Genomic DNA, 17616 nt, shown 5'->3' on the forward strand with positions numbered 1-17616 from the left:
TTTATTGTAGGCTTTTTTTCTGTAATCCACACATGATCTAAGCTATACTCATAGGATCCAATATAAACAAATCCACACAAGAAAGATTTGGTAGATGGCCATTATTAACTTACACCACAACCACATCTTTTTGTAGCAATGTTATACAAAAACATGTTGTTGTGTTGAATATTTAGGAACTTCTTTTGGTAGAATTGGTGTAGTTCATTTATTGTTTTTTGGGCTATTATAGTGCTTTAGACATTTTTTGAAGGGATAGAGGTTGAGATGTTTGCAGAAATTTACTGTCAGCCTGCTTTATCATTTCCAAAACCATGTTTATGGTTTATGGTTATGCTTAGAACACCAAAGTGTGTCGAATTCGTTGCCAGTTTTCACACTGGGAGATTTTCCAGCTTTTCCTTACTTCTACTGGTAACTGTTTTGGTCAGCTTAGACAAAATTGGGTGATCCAACATGGAAATGAAACCAAACACACATCATAACTGGTCTGATAGAGAACAGTTCATGCTTCCTGAAATTACCTTGCAAAACTTTTAACCTCAAACATATTGAAATGTTTTGTGTTAAACTTAAATGCCGGATAAGTGCATGGAATCCAAATCTGTAAAGTAAACTTTACCAAATTCTACCAATTGTTATTCTGCACTAACAAGTGGTCCATCCACAATCCAGAATTGTGGCATAACTTTGATGTCCAAAGAGAATCTAGTTGGTAGAACACATCTACTCCATAAAGGATCACGATTATATGGACACAAATTTAATCTAGTTTCAAAACGTTTATGCTCATGTTTACAAAACTCTAAATTAACTGGGTTTTATTTGAGAAGCAAATTCAATGACAAGTATTACGTATGAGCTACTTTAAAAAGTGAATGCCTCTGAAAGTCGTCAACATTAAGAGGCACTGTTTAAGGATGCCACCCTATGTTAAACTTTGCCTTTGTTTGCACCCAAATTTAGGTTTGCTAATCAGGCATAAAGGATGGGAGGGAGAAGAGGAAGAGGTCAGCTGTGAAGTGACCATCAGGTTATGTAAATGCAGACTAAAGGCAGCGAGGACACCACGCTTTGGGAGCTGGAAAAAAATATGCGTCACCATTCAAAATCAATTTCTATCGATCTTCTGCAGTGGCATTACCGTCCAATACCCACTGAGAGTCAAAGGTATCCTGCCCAAAAAAACTGGAAAAAAACAACACATCAAAAGCAAATGAAAAACGAACATACATACATGTTTATTTTACAAGAAGGGCACATTTGTTTTTTTGTCTTTGTACAAACTGTAAACTAAATATTTCTCAGGGTTATAATCTTTGACATCACTTTCATGGATCAACACCAAAAACATGTAAGATAATACACAAATTCTCAGTGAACTTTGCATGTTATCGTAGATTTTAATCCCACACTTGAGAAAACATACAGCATGTAAGTCTGCTACACACATTAAGGATTCTGAAAGATAGAAAGCACTTGTGTTCATCACAACTACATTTTGAACATCATTGTACAATACTCTATCCCTGCAAACCCCAACCCTTATTACTGCCATTAACTGTTTAAATAGTTTTATGTATTTTTTTTTTACATGAAACTTGCTGACTGTGGTTGAGGTAGGGACTCTGTCATTAAGTCAGACAGTTAAATGAGGTGAAACATCATTGCTAAAATGACTCCATACTTGCAGCGCCTGGCCACTTGTTTTAGGAGGACACAGAGGGATTCTGCACTGTCAGATTTGCTAAAGTTGTCATTCGTCACTGCTAGAACACTGATGGAGAGACTATGGACTGTCACCACAGCCATAGCTCCCTCAAAGGAACTTGTAGGGTCTCCCAGAGGAAATGCTCCACATCAAGCAAAACATTTTGCTTCTGGGAGTTTTGCACTGACATCGGCGTTCTCCAAAATCAAAACAGGGCAAGCTGGAGAGATGATTCACAAAGCTGACAAGGTGAAGGCTCATGAAGAGGGCTGGGGGGAGGAGTGGGGTTATACAGAGTCATAAAAAGATAATTTCAAATGAAGGTTTCAGTAAACCATCATAGGTTTACCAACGGCGTGTATAAAAAGACGTCACAAGAAATGGCAAATTAATCTTAGTGTCATCAAGAGTCCCCACATATCCCAACGTTCAGCGTATAAAACACTTATGTTACAGCATATGCTAAAAGTACATCCACATTCAACCAGACATGAGAACTTTGGCAAAAAAAGAAATAAACAGTATAAATACAGGTAAAATAACCAGTTGAGCTTTGATTTAGGGCTTTGATTTGGCGTTTAATTTAAATTACAAAATAAGAAAGCAGTCAGCTCTGGTTGCTGAACTATAAATCTAGTATTTATTAACATCATGAACCCTCATCAAGTCGACAGAGGCAGTCAAGAGAAAGAGACAGAGAAAGAAGGAGCTGCTGGGAGCAAAGGGAAAGGGAGGGGTTTGAGGAAAAGCCCACCCAAAGGCAGTTTTCTTTCATGTCCGGTTCTGATGGATTGTACACACGTCATGTTTTATCGCTTGTTGTGGCCGGGATGTGTTAGGAGATAATTACAGAGAAAAAAATTAAATGAACTGGTGCTGAGTGAGCATGCTATGAATGATTGTTTGTAAAATAAATGGGTTACAAATTATAAGGGATTGTTCACAGTTTATGACACTTTGTTTCACTGTTGCCACTCTCAACATGAGAGAGGGTGCTAATCCAAATTGAGTCCGAAAACATCAAATCCTAACCTGATGGAGCAGAGCACATGGGAGGCTACAGAGAAGCAGGGAGGACAATGAGGTGCTTTTGTGACACAAGCCAAGCAACATATTGAGCTAAAAGCTTTCCCCCCTCGCTTTGGTGCCATCCAGATAGCATTGGATTTTCCAATGCAGGAAAATCAAATGCTTTATTCAAGACCAATTGCCTTGTATTGGATCGGTTATTCCTTTCTCTGATGTGCAACAGTTTGACGCCATCATGGGCACACACAACATGCGGTGAATGATCTGCATGCAATGTCAGCGTGAGGGTTCCTTCCCCAGCAACTTCAAAATGAACTGGAAAACACAGCAGGGTAAACTTTGACTGGACTGCTGAGCATATTTAATACAAACTAGATATTTCAAAGTTCTTTTTTCAAGTGGAGATTCTTAAATAATTTAAAATTCTAGGTTTAAGTCTAATTTTAATGTTGTGGTAAAAACATATGGTCTAAACATTAAACAATTATTAAAAACTATTTGATCTGTGAGAAGTACTTCACACAGACAATGGAACAATTTTGAAATCTGTTAGTTTGTCCTCAATCAGCTGACATTCAATTGTTTGTAAGCTAAATGTGTGTCATAAAACAAATTTTAAAATATAAAAAAGAACATGTTAAAAAGTTTTGCTCTAAGGGAAAATTGTAATCTAGAAAAAAACAAGAAATAGCCCTACCACTGTTTCTGAGAATATTTAGTACAACCCTAATTTAGGCATGCTCAAGATCGCATCACATTTTGAGGCTTGATGAAAGTAATCTGGACTTCATCGGAGACTACTGGCAGTGCATAGATATTATACAGGATTACTATTATTTCAATAGTAATCCTGTTTAAAATGCCAGAAAAAAATACCTGTTTCATAAAGATATATCCAGAGAAGTGTGTCTCAGGTTTTTGACCATTACACTGAAATTCAGATTGAAACCAAAACTCTTTTGGTCATTTCAGCTCCGTTTGTAAATGACCTGTGCTGGCCTATTGTCAAAACATTTTTGTTTACAAATCAAGTTAGTTAAAATCTGGTTGCTCAGGAAGAACTACATCTGATCATAATCATGGAAAATAAGTGAAAATACTACTTCCTAGGGCAGCTGCATTCTAATCAGCAGCATCTGGACTATTGTTCTGTAATAAGAACTTAATGTTTTGCTCCTGTGAAATATGCCAATTTATTCCTAATTAGTCCTAATTTGGGAGTGTTTTCTAAGTGCATCTGTGCAGAGACGCATAACATGTCCGACAGCTCAGGGCTAATCCACATCACGATGCACCGTCTGTGACTTCACCTCTGTAAAACTAAGCGACTCTGTCACACTGCATGCTCCACATAACCACTGCAGCACAGTATGGTTCCCAGCCTGAGCAATTTACAAATCTGATATCTGGAAGTTTGCAAAAGGTCAGTAAGTGTCGTGTTTCAGCTTAACTTGTATCCCCGGCTTCTCTGTATGAGTGCAATGATTATTTAATTTCATTAAATTTTCTTTTTGTACCAGATGTATTTGCCAAGTGAAAAACCATCAGTACCACTCAAAGTGGGCAGAAGAAGTAAGTTAAAATGGAGGACTGCCAAAGGAGACTGTGAGGAGAGTGCAGACAAGATGCACAAGTGCCACAAAAGAAGGCTGTTAACAAAATGAGAAAGAGGGGCATCGTGAAGGAGAATGGGATTTGCAGACTGAGCAAACAAGAACAGGAAAATGAAGATGAGAAAAGAATAAATGACTGCTTAATAAGAAGCAGGAGGTGGGGAGATAAAGCAAAGAAGAGGAGGATGATGTAGAAAAGAAATGCAGGATGGTTTTGGAAAGACAATTTGATCAGAAAAAGGATACAGGAGATGAAAAACAAAACATTACAGTATTTTCAAAACTTCCTTGTCTCTCTTTCTCTGACTACAAATCATCTGGACATTTTACATCATAACCTTAAAACCAAGATTGGTTTCAAATAGATCTTTTTAGGCTTGACTTATAGAAAAGTTACTTTGGCATTTACAAAAATTTAAATAGTTAAATAAATAACCACTGCAATACAGATGTAAATTTTGCAATAAAACCACCATTGCTAAGATACTGAAGAGTTGAGCAAAAAAGTAACAAGCAACTAATTTGACTGCACCTGTTTAATCCACTTTGCTCTTTCTTTCATGTAACGCCTACAAAGCACCTACCTACATGATATTTCTCTAATACTACATTTTCCTCTGCTGAATCTAATGTGTTTAAGTCCTTCCAGAGTAGTGTCAATGCTGAGCTGTACAGTACACCTGAGCAGATGTATACATCCAAGGAGATATTTCAAAGATGTATGCATATGCACTGTTTTTCTGCTTTAATATACATGCTATCAACATTTATCATCAAATAAAAGGATTTCAACCTCAAATGCTGAAAGTATTTTGCAGATAGTTATATCCCGGATAAAGTGCCTTTACTTTTTGACATTCTGTAGGTTTTTCTATGTGGATTTTTATTGACAGTCCAGAGTCCTGTCACATTTTTTTTCTATCAGGCATATTCTTGGAGATCCTTGTCCTGGATGTTTGTTTTATGGTCCTCCATGAGTTTTGATCCATCTTCGCAAAGGTATCCTCAACATGACACAGCTTTGTGTTGCCCGTTCTGTGTGATGGGATTGATCTTTTCTAGGGTTACCTCGGTATCACTGTCTAAATTCCCAGAAATGGCCGGGGAGGGTTTCTCCAGGGCGCTGTTTACTATTCCTGCCTCAATCTCGCCTCCACATCCATCTTTCCTCTGTAACTCGTCCTCCTGACACTGGATGCTGTGAGGAATCACATAGCTTGCAGAGTTGTTCCCTTCCTTTGGGATGTGGCTCTTGGGCTCATACTGAGAGTTAGGGTTGGGCGCGGGGGCTGCCATGTTGTTGTTAATGCTGACGATCTCAATGGCGTTGTTCCCCGGGCACAACCGGTGGCAGCCCAGGAGTCTAGAGAAGGCCTTGCGGAAATCTGCATTGAAGGCATAGATGATAGGGTTGAGAGAGGAGTTTGCCCAGCCAAACCACACGAACACATCGAAAGTGGTAGAGCTGATGCAGAAGAAGTCTGCGGACCCATCTGGCAGGTTTGGTTCGCAGAAGGGAACCATGCAGTTTAGGATGAAAAAGGGCAACCAGCAGCACACAAACACACCCATGATGACCGAGAGTGTCTTTAAGACTTTGGTTTCCCGTTTGAACGACATTTTGAATGAGCTCTCGCTCTCTATGTTTGAGGTGTTCCCCATACTGCTATGTCGGTTTTTGGCACTCTCTGCTGCACGTTCCAGGGCAGATATTCTCCGAATTTGTTTCTGGGCGATGCGGTAGATCCGGGTATAGGTGACGAGCATGATTGCTACAGGGATATAGAAGCTAATGAGGGAGGATGAGATGGCGTACGTCCTATTAAGGCTAGAATCACAGTTATCAGGGGGCAGTTCACTGGGGTATGTACCATTTAACTCTGCATAGCTGGTGGTCTCAGCTTTGTGCCAGTCTAGCTGAACAGGAATGAAGGAGATGAGTACAGAGAGGGTCCATGCTACACTGATCATCAGGCACGCCACTTTCGGGGTCATTTTGCGTTCATAGCGGAAAGGGCTGGAGATAGCCCAGTAACGATCAACACTAATAACACACAGGTTCAAGATAGAGGCAGTGGAACACATAATGTCAAATGCTACCCACACATTACAGAATGCCCCAAATGGCCAAAAACCCATGATCTCTGTGGCTGCCTTCCATGGCATCACCAAGATAGCCACCAGAAGGTCCGAGATGGCCAGTGAGATTACAAAGAAGTTGGTGACCTTTGACCTCAGGTGTCGGAACTTGGTGACAGCAGCACACACCAGGGTGTTGCCAAGCAGTGTGGTGAAGATAAGCAGGGAGAGAAAGCATCCTGTTAAGACTCGCTTGGACGAGTCCCTGTCTGGCGTGAGCTGCTTGCCGTCTCGTACTGTTGAGAAATTCTGATCCATTGTTTGTAATCGCAGCACTAATGCAGTGAGAGAGGGAGGGTGGGCGAATGGGGATGTTAGCAATCACCCCATCACATCCCCAACCTGCAGCAGCTGTGCTTCTGCTGGAGTTTTTTTACACAGATGGTGGAGATACAAACTGTCTGGGTACCAGCTCTCTCTTGGACTGGGTCATCCACTGGCTGCTCGTCACAAAAAACATTTTTGTGCAAGTGCAGCTATAAATTTTTTAAACTTTTCTCTTCAGAAATTTCTTTCGCAAAACTCCGCGGTCCACTGATTCCCGCAGCAGCAGTAAAAGCAGCAGAAGCGCAGACAGTCGACATTCTAGTGTGTAGAGGGGGAGGAATTTTCCAGCTGTTGTTTGCATCCAGACTCCCAGCCAGAAGAGGTTTTCATGTAAAAATCTGAAACAAAAACGAAAAGTGTATCCTTCAGTTAATGTTCTTTTTGCACCCTGTAATTGCATGCAGCAAAAGTTCCACAGCCACTGCCCTTGAGCTTCCCAGTCAACAGCGGTTTTGCCAATCATTAGCCTTATATACCACCACATCAATGACTTCTATTGATGAGTTTTGCACCGCATTTATCTGATTTGTTTAGTGGTTTTCGAGGCGTGTCTCTGTGGTTATATTAGGCACTGTAATGACGTGGATCCACCCCTAATAATATGTGCCTTCTTTTTTTAAATCTAGTTTTATACATTTTTTTTCCTATCAAGCAAAAAGTTTTGAGATGGACAATTTTAACCATTCAAAATTATAACAGTTAAATTTAAGACAGACAATGATAAAAAAAAAAAATGATTAGAGATTAAGACATGTTAAATTGTGTCATGAATGTTTGGTCCTATAATCCTCATGCGTTTTTCCTTACATGTGGGTTAATGCGCATGGCTATTCCTGTTAACGCAGCACAGCAGCTTCTGACCCCCTTTCAAAAAAAAAAAATAAAAATGCCACTCGTTCTGACCACCCACCTAAATCATCTCTGGCAGTCTGATCCCTTGTTGGACGTCCTTGAAATTCGGGGGCAGTTTTAGATGTACATCCTGAGGCTTTTTTGTTGTTGTTGTTAAAGACAGCGTGCGCCTTGCTGCGTGAGAATGGACAGCTCCTGAAACGCTCAGACGTCCTGGGTCGGCTTATAAAATATGTTTGAATTCAAAAATTCAACAAAGTGCTAAAAAAAAGTATTAAACTGAAAATCGAAACCAACATTTGTCCAGTTTGTATCTTGATGCCAGGGAAGGCGCTCACCCTGTCTGCGCTCTGCTCTGTGGAAAGCTCTCCAAGACGCCACGGTCCTCAGGTGTTTTTTCGGTCCTTACTGGCTTTCCTTTTTGTTTCGCCGGGGTGTATCCTTGTTTGTGCGACATTCAGTGAGACTGCAGCACCGCGACGTGACTGCGGCCGGCGGAGAGTGACGGAAATGACTCTGATCTTTCCACGAGCGTTATTCATGCGCGCTCTCCTCTCTCTCCGCTCAGCTGCCTGCTGCTTTGGTCCACGTCCCCTGCCACAACTTCTCCATCCAAGGAGATTGTAAGGGTATAGCCACGCAACTCGAATCTAAGCCCCTAAACGCTTGCACTCGGAAGAATTTAAGCTGTGTAACGTGACCAGCTGGTTAAAGGTTTTTTTTTTTTTTCAAACCCATGTGTTTCACGATATCATATTTGATGAAGGAAGCAAAATTGTAAGAACTTTCTTAGTTATTTACTTTATCTAATGCAAATGCCACAAAGGTGTAAAATCAAAAGTCGTGCTAAAAATGTATTCCCCATATGTCCTGCGCTGAACTTGTAGCCAGCAGACACAGCAGGCCCAACGAGGCCATCTACTGGATGCAATATGGTAGAAGGTGATGTTTGACATCTCAATAATCCATTATTGTCACCCAAGTAAACAGAGCAACAGTAACTCTGAGTTAGTTGAGTCATGACAGCAAAGAGACCCACAGAGATCAAGAGTGTAAATTCACAAATGGCCAAAGGATTTAGAAGGGCGTGGAAATAGAATTTCATTTGGGGGTGACACACTTCCAAAGCAAGGCTTGACTGAAGATTCTTCCAAAACATTTGTAGCTCAAATTGCCAACTTTGTCTGCTTACATTTAAAGTTTAAAGAGGCCTCCTACACCTAACTGCATTATTCGTCTTGTTCAGAATCTAAAATACTTTGAATTATCAATTCTAACCGTGAGAAGTAAACATTGAGCAAAGATTCTTTAAAACAAAGTTTGAGTTTTATGTATTGTTATTCTATTTGTAAAACACACAGACTTATCCTTTTCATTGTTTTTTGTTTTGGCATCAGGATCATCTTAAGTTGAGACAAGCATACTACTATATAGGAACAGACTTTTACCGGTTAAATCTCGATTGAATTATCCTGCAAAGATTACAGGTCACTTAAAACTCTTTTTTGTGATTTGGGTAAATAAATGAATGAATGTATATTTTTCTCTTTCCAAAATATTACTAAACGATTTTCAGCTCCCGCCCATTGACCAAATATTGTTGTCTTGGGACAACAATATGCTTACAGCCATAGTAACTAAAAAACAGAGGGTTTTTTGTAACATGTCCAGTTGAAATGTATATGTTCTTGTGGCCCTTGGGCCAGGAAGGGGCCTTAAGAAACAAATAAAAAAGTATTTAAATGAATAAACATACCACCACTAGTATATGTACTGTCGGTTTGACCCACATACACAGGCACAGGGCTTATCTGTTTAGCTTTTTATCTCCTTGCTGAAACCTAAATATGTGCTACAGCTGCCACTAACTCTTGTTTGCATGTTCTCCCTGTGCATGCGTGGGTTCTCTCCGGGTACTCCGGCTTCCCCCCACAGTCCAAAAACATGACTGTCAGGTTAATTAGTCTCTCTACATTCTCCCTGTGTGCATGGTTGTTTGTCCTGTATGTCTCTGTGTTGCCCTGCGACAGACTGGCGACCTGTCCAGGGTGTACCCCGCCTCTCGCCTGGAACGTAGCTGGAGATAGACAGCAGCAACCCTCCCAACCGCATTAGGGACAAAGGGTGAACAGGAAATGGATGGATGGATGGATGGATGGATGAATTTTAATATAACAGATATAAGCAGAGATTCACTGATCGCAGTTTTTTGGTCAATTTATTTGATCTGAAATGTTGCTAAACAAAACAGTCACTGAGTTGGCAACAGTGGGATATGCAGACATGGCCTGACTCTCAGTCAAACTTCTTTTCGGCAGAGCCATAAAGGACAGTGGTTGATTTTTAGACTTTTGCTGAAGTAGATAAGATTGGTAAATAATTTCGGCTGCACATATAAATATCAGACGATACCGAGGACTGATTTATCGGTGGACTCCTAATAAACAGATTATAGTCAGGGAAGGGCACGCCAACATCTAAATTTAAAGACATAAAAATCCTCAATGGACTTTGGCCCTCTGTGCCTGCGTGCTCTGTGACTTTAGTTTTGTATGTGTGCATGTATGACTTTGCATGTCTGTAAATATGTGAGTTTTTGTGCATGTGTCCCTGTGTGTTTTTGGGGATATGTGCACATGTATTTGTGTCTGTGAGTGTGTGTGCCCATGTGAGTAATAAATGTAGACAAGCCGAGTGTAAGAGGCCTGGCAGACATAACGCCCACGTTTCCCTGTAGCACTGAGCCGGGTTGTGCGTGCAGCTGACAAAGTTCAAACCAAAACCACGTCACGTACAAACACACTGCGACTCGCTCATTCACTCACATGCACTCAAGACCGCGCACAACCAGCCATGCAGGGTAATTTATGTCTGCTCCAAAAGGCAAACAAAACAGAAATGGAATGGAATAAAATAGAATGAAAAGTACTGGATTAGGAACAGAATTCATTGTTATACAACAAATCTCACACAATCGATAAGATGAAAAAAGCTGTAGCTGTTGCTGTTGTATTGTATAGCATGTTCATTTTTAAATGAAGAAATCATGGATTTAAAAAAAAGAAAATAATGTTATGAAACCTTCTCTCTAAAACAATATTTTGACTTCTGTGTCTTAAAGTTTTCGTTATAAACTATCTGGCTTAAGTGTCATATTTTTAGGACTTTTTGATTCTTGATTGTACTAAAGAGGGTACTGATTAAGAATGACCTTTTGGTTATATAATAGATTTTAATGCTCACAACAGGCAGAGCCCACTCAGTTTCATGTTCACTTCATTAAAAAAAGAAAAACCTGCCAGAAACGAAGCAAAACCGCTACACAATAGCAGATCCACAAAGATGATTTTTATATATTGGTCTATATCCTTCATAACCATTTACTTTGCAGCAAACGTCTCCCATGACTTCCTGTGGCATTATTTCATATTTGGCTGTTTGCTAACAGAGGCCTTCACATACTAGCTATATGTTAATCTGGGAATAAAAATAAAATCAAATTATGCAATACTTTCCTTCAATTTCAAAATTATGTATTGCATTGGTTATAAAATTTAGAGGTTTACTGTTTGGTTGGTGCATTGTAATATTCAAATGTTATCCACAATGCATTTAATAACATTTTGACAATAACAACCCTGGGGCATTTGGAGAGGGAGTAAAATTGAGTGATTATAACGCTGACCACATCCAGACCAGTAATTATGAACCTCTTTCTTATACAAACATCCAGATTTCTGTACTTGTACATTTTATTCTGTACTTGGTTTTAGGCATACTCTTTTTTGTCAAATCCTGTTTTCCATTCCAAGGCAAGTATAAGCAAGGACAGACAAGGAATGCAATTCATGTCTTCAAAAACATTGAAGCTGGAATGTGTGTTGTGTGGAGTATGGTTGAAGCTTAACTACTTCCATGACTCTTTTTTTCCCCTTTTCTTATCAACTTATTTGAACAAATTAAATTGGAGCCAGAAGATGTAAATGTTAACCTCTGTGAGTCCTTTATTCCCAGATATAAACGAAATGCTGGGAATGAGGAAGAAAAGAAGATAGTGAAAAGTGTCCGTAATGTGTTCCATGCAAGTAATAAAAGCAATGCAATCAAATCATATGATATGAAATGGCTATATATGCATAAGAACAGTCTATAAAAGATGTAAGACTAAAAGTAATTAATGTGTTCTTATCTCATCCAGCCTGAATTCTGTGTCACATACTTAATAACGGGGAAGCCACTGTGGCTCTTTTTTCATGACTATTCAGAAAATTTGTTTTCATTGCAAAATAAAACGTCAAAATAAGCAACATCTTTAGTTATGCCATCATGTCTTGCCCTGCTTATCTCATGTACTGTAAATAAATCCCCCCTTAGCAATCAGCGATTTCAAGCAAAACAGTAATTAAGAGCCTGGTAGCTCAATAAGCTCTGTGAGAGGCCCACTTAGTCTTATCTCACATAAGAAGCTGTTATCTATTTATACTGCATACATGCACAAACACTATAGCTTGGTGATTTTGCATCAGATTTGCTCAGTTGGGATAAATGTGATATGTTGTCTTTTTTTTTAAAGTGATGAGAGTTATTGTATGAGTCGGGGGTGGGGAATATCAAAGGTGGGATGACACCACCTGCACATTTTCTTCTCACTGAGCAAGGGGACAGCAGTAACCTGAGACCTGCATGTCAAACTGACAAGAACAATCCACCTGAGCCCAATGAGAGATCAAGAAAGTGTGTGTGTGGCAGAGAGAGGGAGTATCTCTTTTTCATCTTTCTTCGCTATCAAGACATGATTGAGTTTTCTACCATGACTCCTCTCTCTGTTTCTTAGCTTTATATAAATCTACACATAAAGTGCATAAAGTACTAATATTGTTATAATGAAATCTAGTAATTGGCGGTCATTTTTATAAATACATTTTACACAGATTGAATAAATCTTTTCTATTTTTTATCTTTGACCTTCCTAAACAAAAAACCTTCTTCTTTCTGAAATGAGGTCTTGAGACCACTGAGGCTGACTCAAAACACAGTCCACACCTTGTAAATCTCTCCCCAGATTCTTGAATGAGGTTTGTTTGACAATCCTCTGATGGTTTGCCTATTCACCCTTTCCTTGCACCATTTCCTTTTGGTCAAATTTCCATCTTTATTAGCAATGACCTTCTTTTGCTTACCCTGATTGAAAAGCTTGTCTGCTGGAAAACTGCCACTATGTCGGTCTTCATACAGTAGCTGGACATTGCAAACTTGTGCACAAATCAAAATTTGTGTTTTCATTACCAGTAACATGTCACACTCTTTTGTAAGTGGAAGGTAATTTTTTAGCTCTTGATTATTTATTCCTGATCACACCTAAAACTTTGGGTTAACTGAAGATAATAATAGTGTTTTATCTCCAGTAGTAATTCATCTGAATATGGTGTTTATTATAAATAGGGTGTTGAGTGTCATGATTTCATATGGGTTATTTTGAAAATAGAGATGACAACTTCTAAAGTTAAGATATTATTGTCTACTAAACAGAGACACTGCGTGAGAGTGATGTGTCCAGGTCAGAACCATTTGTTATTAACAAGCACAACAATCTGGTCTCATTTTGTAAACAGTTTTATAACACTTTTCTGATCATTTTTATATGTCCTATTTAACTTTACATTTAAAAATGTATTTAAAAAAAAAAGGTATATATACATAATTGTCTACTCTGCACTATGGTGGATTTTGACAAGATACTTATAAAAAGTTTTGTAATCCTTTATTTAAAAAGACTTTGCAACTCAGCTCAAAATCTACACACTGGGATGTTATGGTTTAAGTAATGGTTTTCTGCTCTAATGAAGAAGACAAGCATAACAAAGAGTTACACAATCAACAATGACTATTGAAGCATTGCAACTTTATAATCTGCTGAAGCATTTGCTTTTGCAGGAAGATTATTTTGGGTTTTTTTGTAAAAACGAGGATTTCTTTCTGTGGTCTCTGGTTGTAGTACAAGCTGATGTAAGCTTAAAGAAAATCTGTCGCTTCACCAAGGGTGGCGGGGAAAAAAGCAGCACAACATACAATCATCAGTTAGGAAGGAAAGGGAAAAAACAACCTGGGTTGCAGTCTTGTCATAGTGGTTGAAAGCAGGTAAAGAAGATTATGTTATACCCTTGCAATTTATTTGAAGTTCATTACCATAACAGAATGTAGACAGTGCCTTGCTGTAGCTTAAACCTTTTCACATTTCCTCACATTACAACAAGCTAAATTTACTGTTGTTGATGCTTCACCATTTGACCATCACCTTTTCGGAACATGATCTATGACAAACTCCAAACTGAATTCATGAGTTTCTCATGAATTTTGTTTAAAAATGGTTTTCTTGTTTCCTCCTTTTCACCTATGTTAGTTATGAACTATTTTGTTTTGGCACATCACACAAAATCCTAGCAAAATGCATTAATGTGTTGTTTTGCAGGCCTACCCCTTTCTTCAAAATGCTATTCAGTTGAGAAACTTTCAAGTGGAGGACTAAAGCGCATCATATTTATCACTTAAATCCTCTTTAGAAACTGTTCTTGGAAACATTTGGTGGGGGGGTTGTTGACCATTACTCTGCTTCTGCCAAATAACTGTGAGGAAATATTCCTTTCTGACATTGTATTTTTTTATGATCATTGGCTTTTATTGTATACATTAAATCTACATCAGCACATTTGGCACTTGTGCAGCTTCCATCTACATCGCCCTGTAATGAATGTTAACCTGAACATATTATTAAACCTAAATATGATAAACACCACCTAGTGTTGTCAATATTTTGACCAATAAATGCAAATTATATAAATGTTGTATTTCAGCTAGGTTTTATCCCTTTGTGGGCACTTTGAAATAAAACGTATTTTAGGAATTTTCTCCAAATAGGTTCACACAGAAACTGTCACAAAAGCTTGGATTTTGTTGTTAACTGTTGTGCCAAGTGTAAAATTGTCATCTTTTTTTGTTCAGTTTGTTGAAGTACAAATAATGTGGCATACTTCTGGTAGCATGATGAATATGTGTCTAATTAGCAATCATGTGTCTTATTTCAGTAGCTTCTGATTATTGCTGCAGCTGTGTTTCAAAGCATTTCTCACATACGCTTCACCCACTGCACAAATTTGTCAAACTGATCCATTCAGTCACAGTTTTTATTTATAAAATTGACATAACTACTGTTGACACTTGAAACAAATGAGGTTGTCGTTGATTCTCCGTTCTATTCACTGAATTTTGTTTCTTGTCTGCTCTGAACTGACTCAAAGGGGCTCCAACCTGGCTGCACTCCCAAGATCAAAAACATCCCTCAGACAAACATCAATACGTCTGTTTATATCCACTGCTGTGAAAGCCAGACTTTCATCAGTGCTCCTGTCACTTCCCTGGCTACCACAGAATATCCTGGAGTCTTTAATAAGGGTTCAGATGAGATGTCAGCACCTGTATGTTGACTAAGATTGATATGAACCATAGATATTTAAGGTTGAAGTCACTAAAAATGTCTGTAATCCAGAATTTAGAGATGTTTTCAGATTATTACCAACGCTTAAATATAACACTTTAAGTAGTATTGGGTCATTGTACAAAATAAAACATTTATATTATTGTAGCAAAGTGTTGAAAGCTTCCTTTTCAGATATAAGTGTAACTGAATAATGTAGAACAGTATTTCTAGTGGTCCCTTATGGTGACAAGGAATAAATTACCAAATCCAAATAATTAAATCCATTTAATAGAATCAGCAACAGCTGGAGCAGGACCAGACGGTACAATCACCTCTCTTGTTCATAATAATTGCTCTTCTTCCAGCTGCCTGTCTTCAGTGATCTCACTTGGCTTTACCTGCTCTGATTTCACACACCAGCTCATTCTCTATCATATAATCTGCACCACAGTCTGGAGCAGAGCTTTCAGCTAAAATGGGATAGGTCGGACAATCAATAAGTCAAGAGATTCAAACAATTCTGATGCCTGTCCTTTGTACATTCTTATCTTTGTTCCCCTCCAAAGCACACAAAATTATTTTTTTACGTGAAATAATAAGAAAAGTACACAAAACAAACATCCCATTCAAACAGGGCAGACGTGCATTGAATTTTAATATACGTTTAAATGAAAGATGAATACACGTGCCTGATCATTAGGAGCAGCAGGTAGAGGAGCAGCTTCTCTGAGCCAGACGCCTGATGATTCCATGACTACAAGTGGTAATCAGGCCCTAAGTTAATGGTATTTGATGCAACGTTACCTTATGCTTATTTTCTTCCTTGTTCCCTCCATTGATGATCTCCTGGTTCCTGTTCCTCATCCCTACGCGCTGCTCCAATGTTCCCTCTGGACTCTCTCTTCCTGCCTTCTAGCCATTCCTTGGATTGATCCACTTACGTGGATCTCTTGTCAAGTTACACCTGCTTGTCCACCTTCCGTCACTCTCCATTGCCATCCATCCTGGAATTAAAGTCAAACAATCACCAACTGAAAGCTCATTCCGCTCTGCCAATCTTGGTTTCATAGGGCTCATTTTCTCCACAAATCCACCTCATCTCCATTAATAGAACCATTCATCTTCAACCTTTCCCTGCAATTCTTCATTCAAGCAACAACATTAATCAGTCACCTTCCATCCTAGTTTAGACCAGGGTCAATTCTCTGTCCTCCTTTTAATGCTGAATCACAAACCCACAAAAAATATATATTTTAACAGATTTATTCAGAATTAGTCTTTTGGGAACAAATCAACAGTAGCATACTTTCAGGCCTCCCTGAAATGTCCTGAAATATAGACATCCCTAAAGCATTTTTTCAATGTATACATTTAACAAGGTGTTTTGTTTGTTTTTGTAGGGTATGGATTTGTGTCAAAGAAGCCAATTTTTCTTACTAACTGTTCAAAATGGCAAGCAAGAACTTTCAATTGCATCCCTCCATCTATCCATTGCTTAAAAAATTGGGTCCAGCTCAGTCTATTGATCCCAAAGCAATCCCAGAAATACCCTGGAGAAATTTTGATCAGATTCCACATTATGGCGCTTTTTGACCTATTTCAAAGGCAAAACCTGGCTAGTCAATGGAGGAAGCTCCTTACAGTCACTTGTATCCTGGATCTTAAACATGCCAACAGAAACAAATTATATGTAAGAATCAATAAAAGATAAGACAATGAGGTTCCCCAACAAGACTTTGTCTTCTATATGACACAAATCGTTGATCAAACGTTTCTTTAATTTTTCAAGGAATTGATTGTCTGGGTTTTTGCTTCTGGAACCCAAGACGTTGCAGTCCTTCTGAACAATACCTGTACAGGTGACTGAACAGAGGATCATTTCTAAACCTTTGAAAAAAACCTGGTTTCTCCCTGCAGCTTGACAAATTTATAGTTTTTGTTCATTCTTACCATAGCCTGCCTTATTTAAATAATGAACTGAGGGTTAGACCAAGTTTTCTTTTCCTTGTAGTTAATTCAGTCCAAGTCACCACTTGTCACATGGCTCAGATGTAACATCAACTCAAAATAATTTTGAAGGCACGCCATAAATGCAGCTGTGATAAATAATTGCGCTGCTCAAGTGCTTTTTGTGCAAGCACGTAAATATGAATAATTGTTTAGTAAAACTGTAAATCACACCTGCTCATTCTCAGACTGCTTCAGGTTTTAGATTGCATTGTTTTTTATGTTGACAACAAAAGACAACCAACTAATCAGCATGCAGGCAAGGACACAACACTGACTTCATTATCGCCATTCAACGACAACCAGCCTGGCTGTTGTTTCTCCGCATTTATTTCATGTTTAAATTTATTTTACCTTCCGCTAACTGCTTTCACGACTTTTGCATCAATAAATTATTGTTTTTTTGTAATTAGAAATTACATTGAGAGGATACACATACAAGGGCAAAACGCAAACATGCTGAC

At 38.7% G+C, this 17616-nt stretch overlaps 1 protein-coding gene across 1 annotated transcript; it reads right to left on the bottom strand.

Annotated features, from left to right (window-relative positions):
• Positions 1–1246: 1246 nt before the first annotated feature.
• Positions 1247–8302, bottom strand: LOC102219241 (D(1)-like dopamine receptor). Its single transcript, XM_023342872.1, has 2 exons — positions 7730–8302; positions 1247–7157 (listed from the first exon to the last, which is right to left on the bottom strand). Exon 2 carries the CDS (start codon positions 6748–6750, stop codon positions 5359–5361), a length of 1392 nt encoding a protein of 463 aa, XP_023198640.1. The 5' UTR covers positions 6751–7157; positions 7730–8302; the 3' UTR covers positions 1247–5358.
• Positions 8303–17616: the final 9314 nt, after the last annotated feature.

This window comes from Xiphophorus maculatus, chromosome 11 (assembly GCF_002775205.1).
Source record: "Xiphophorus maculatus strain JP 163 A chromosome 11, X_maculatus-5.0-male, whole genome shotgun sequence".
Classification (NCBI taxonomy): domain Eukaryota; kingdom Metazoa; phylum Chordata; class Actinopteri; order Cyprinodontiformes; family Poeciliidae; genus Xiphophorus; species Xiphophorus maculatus.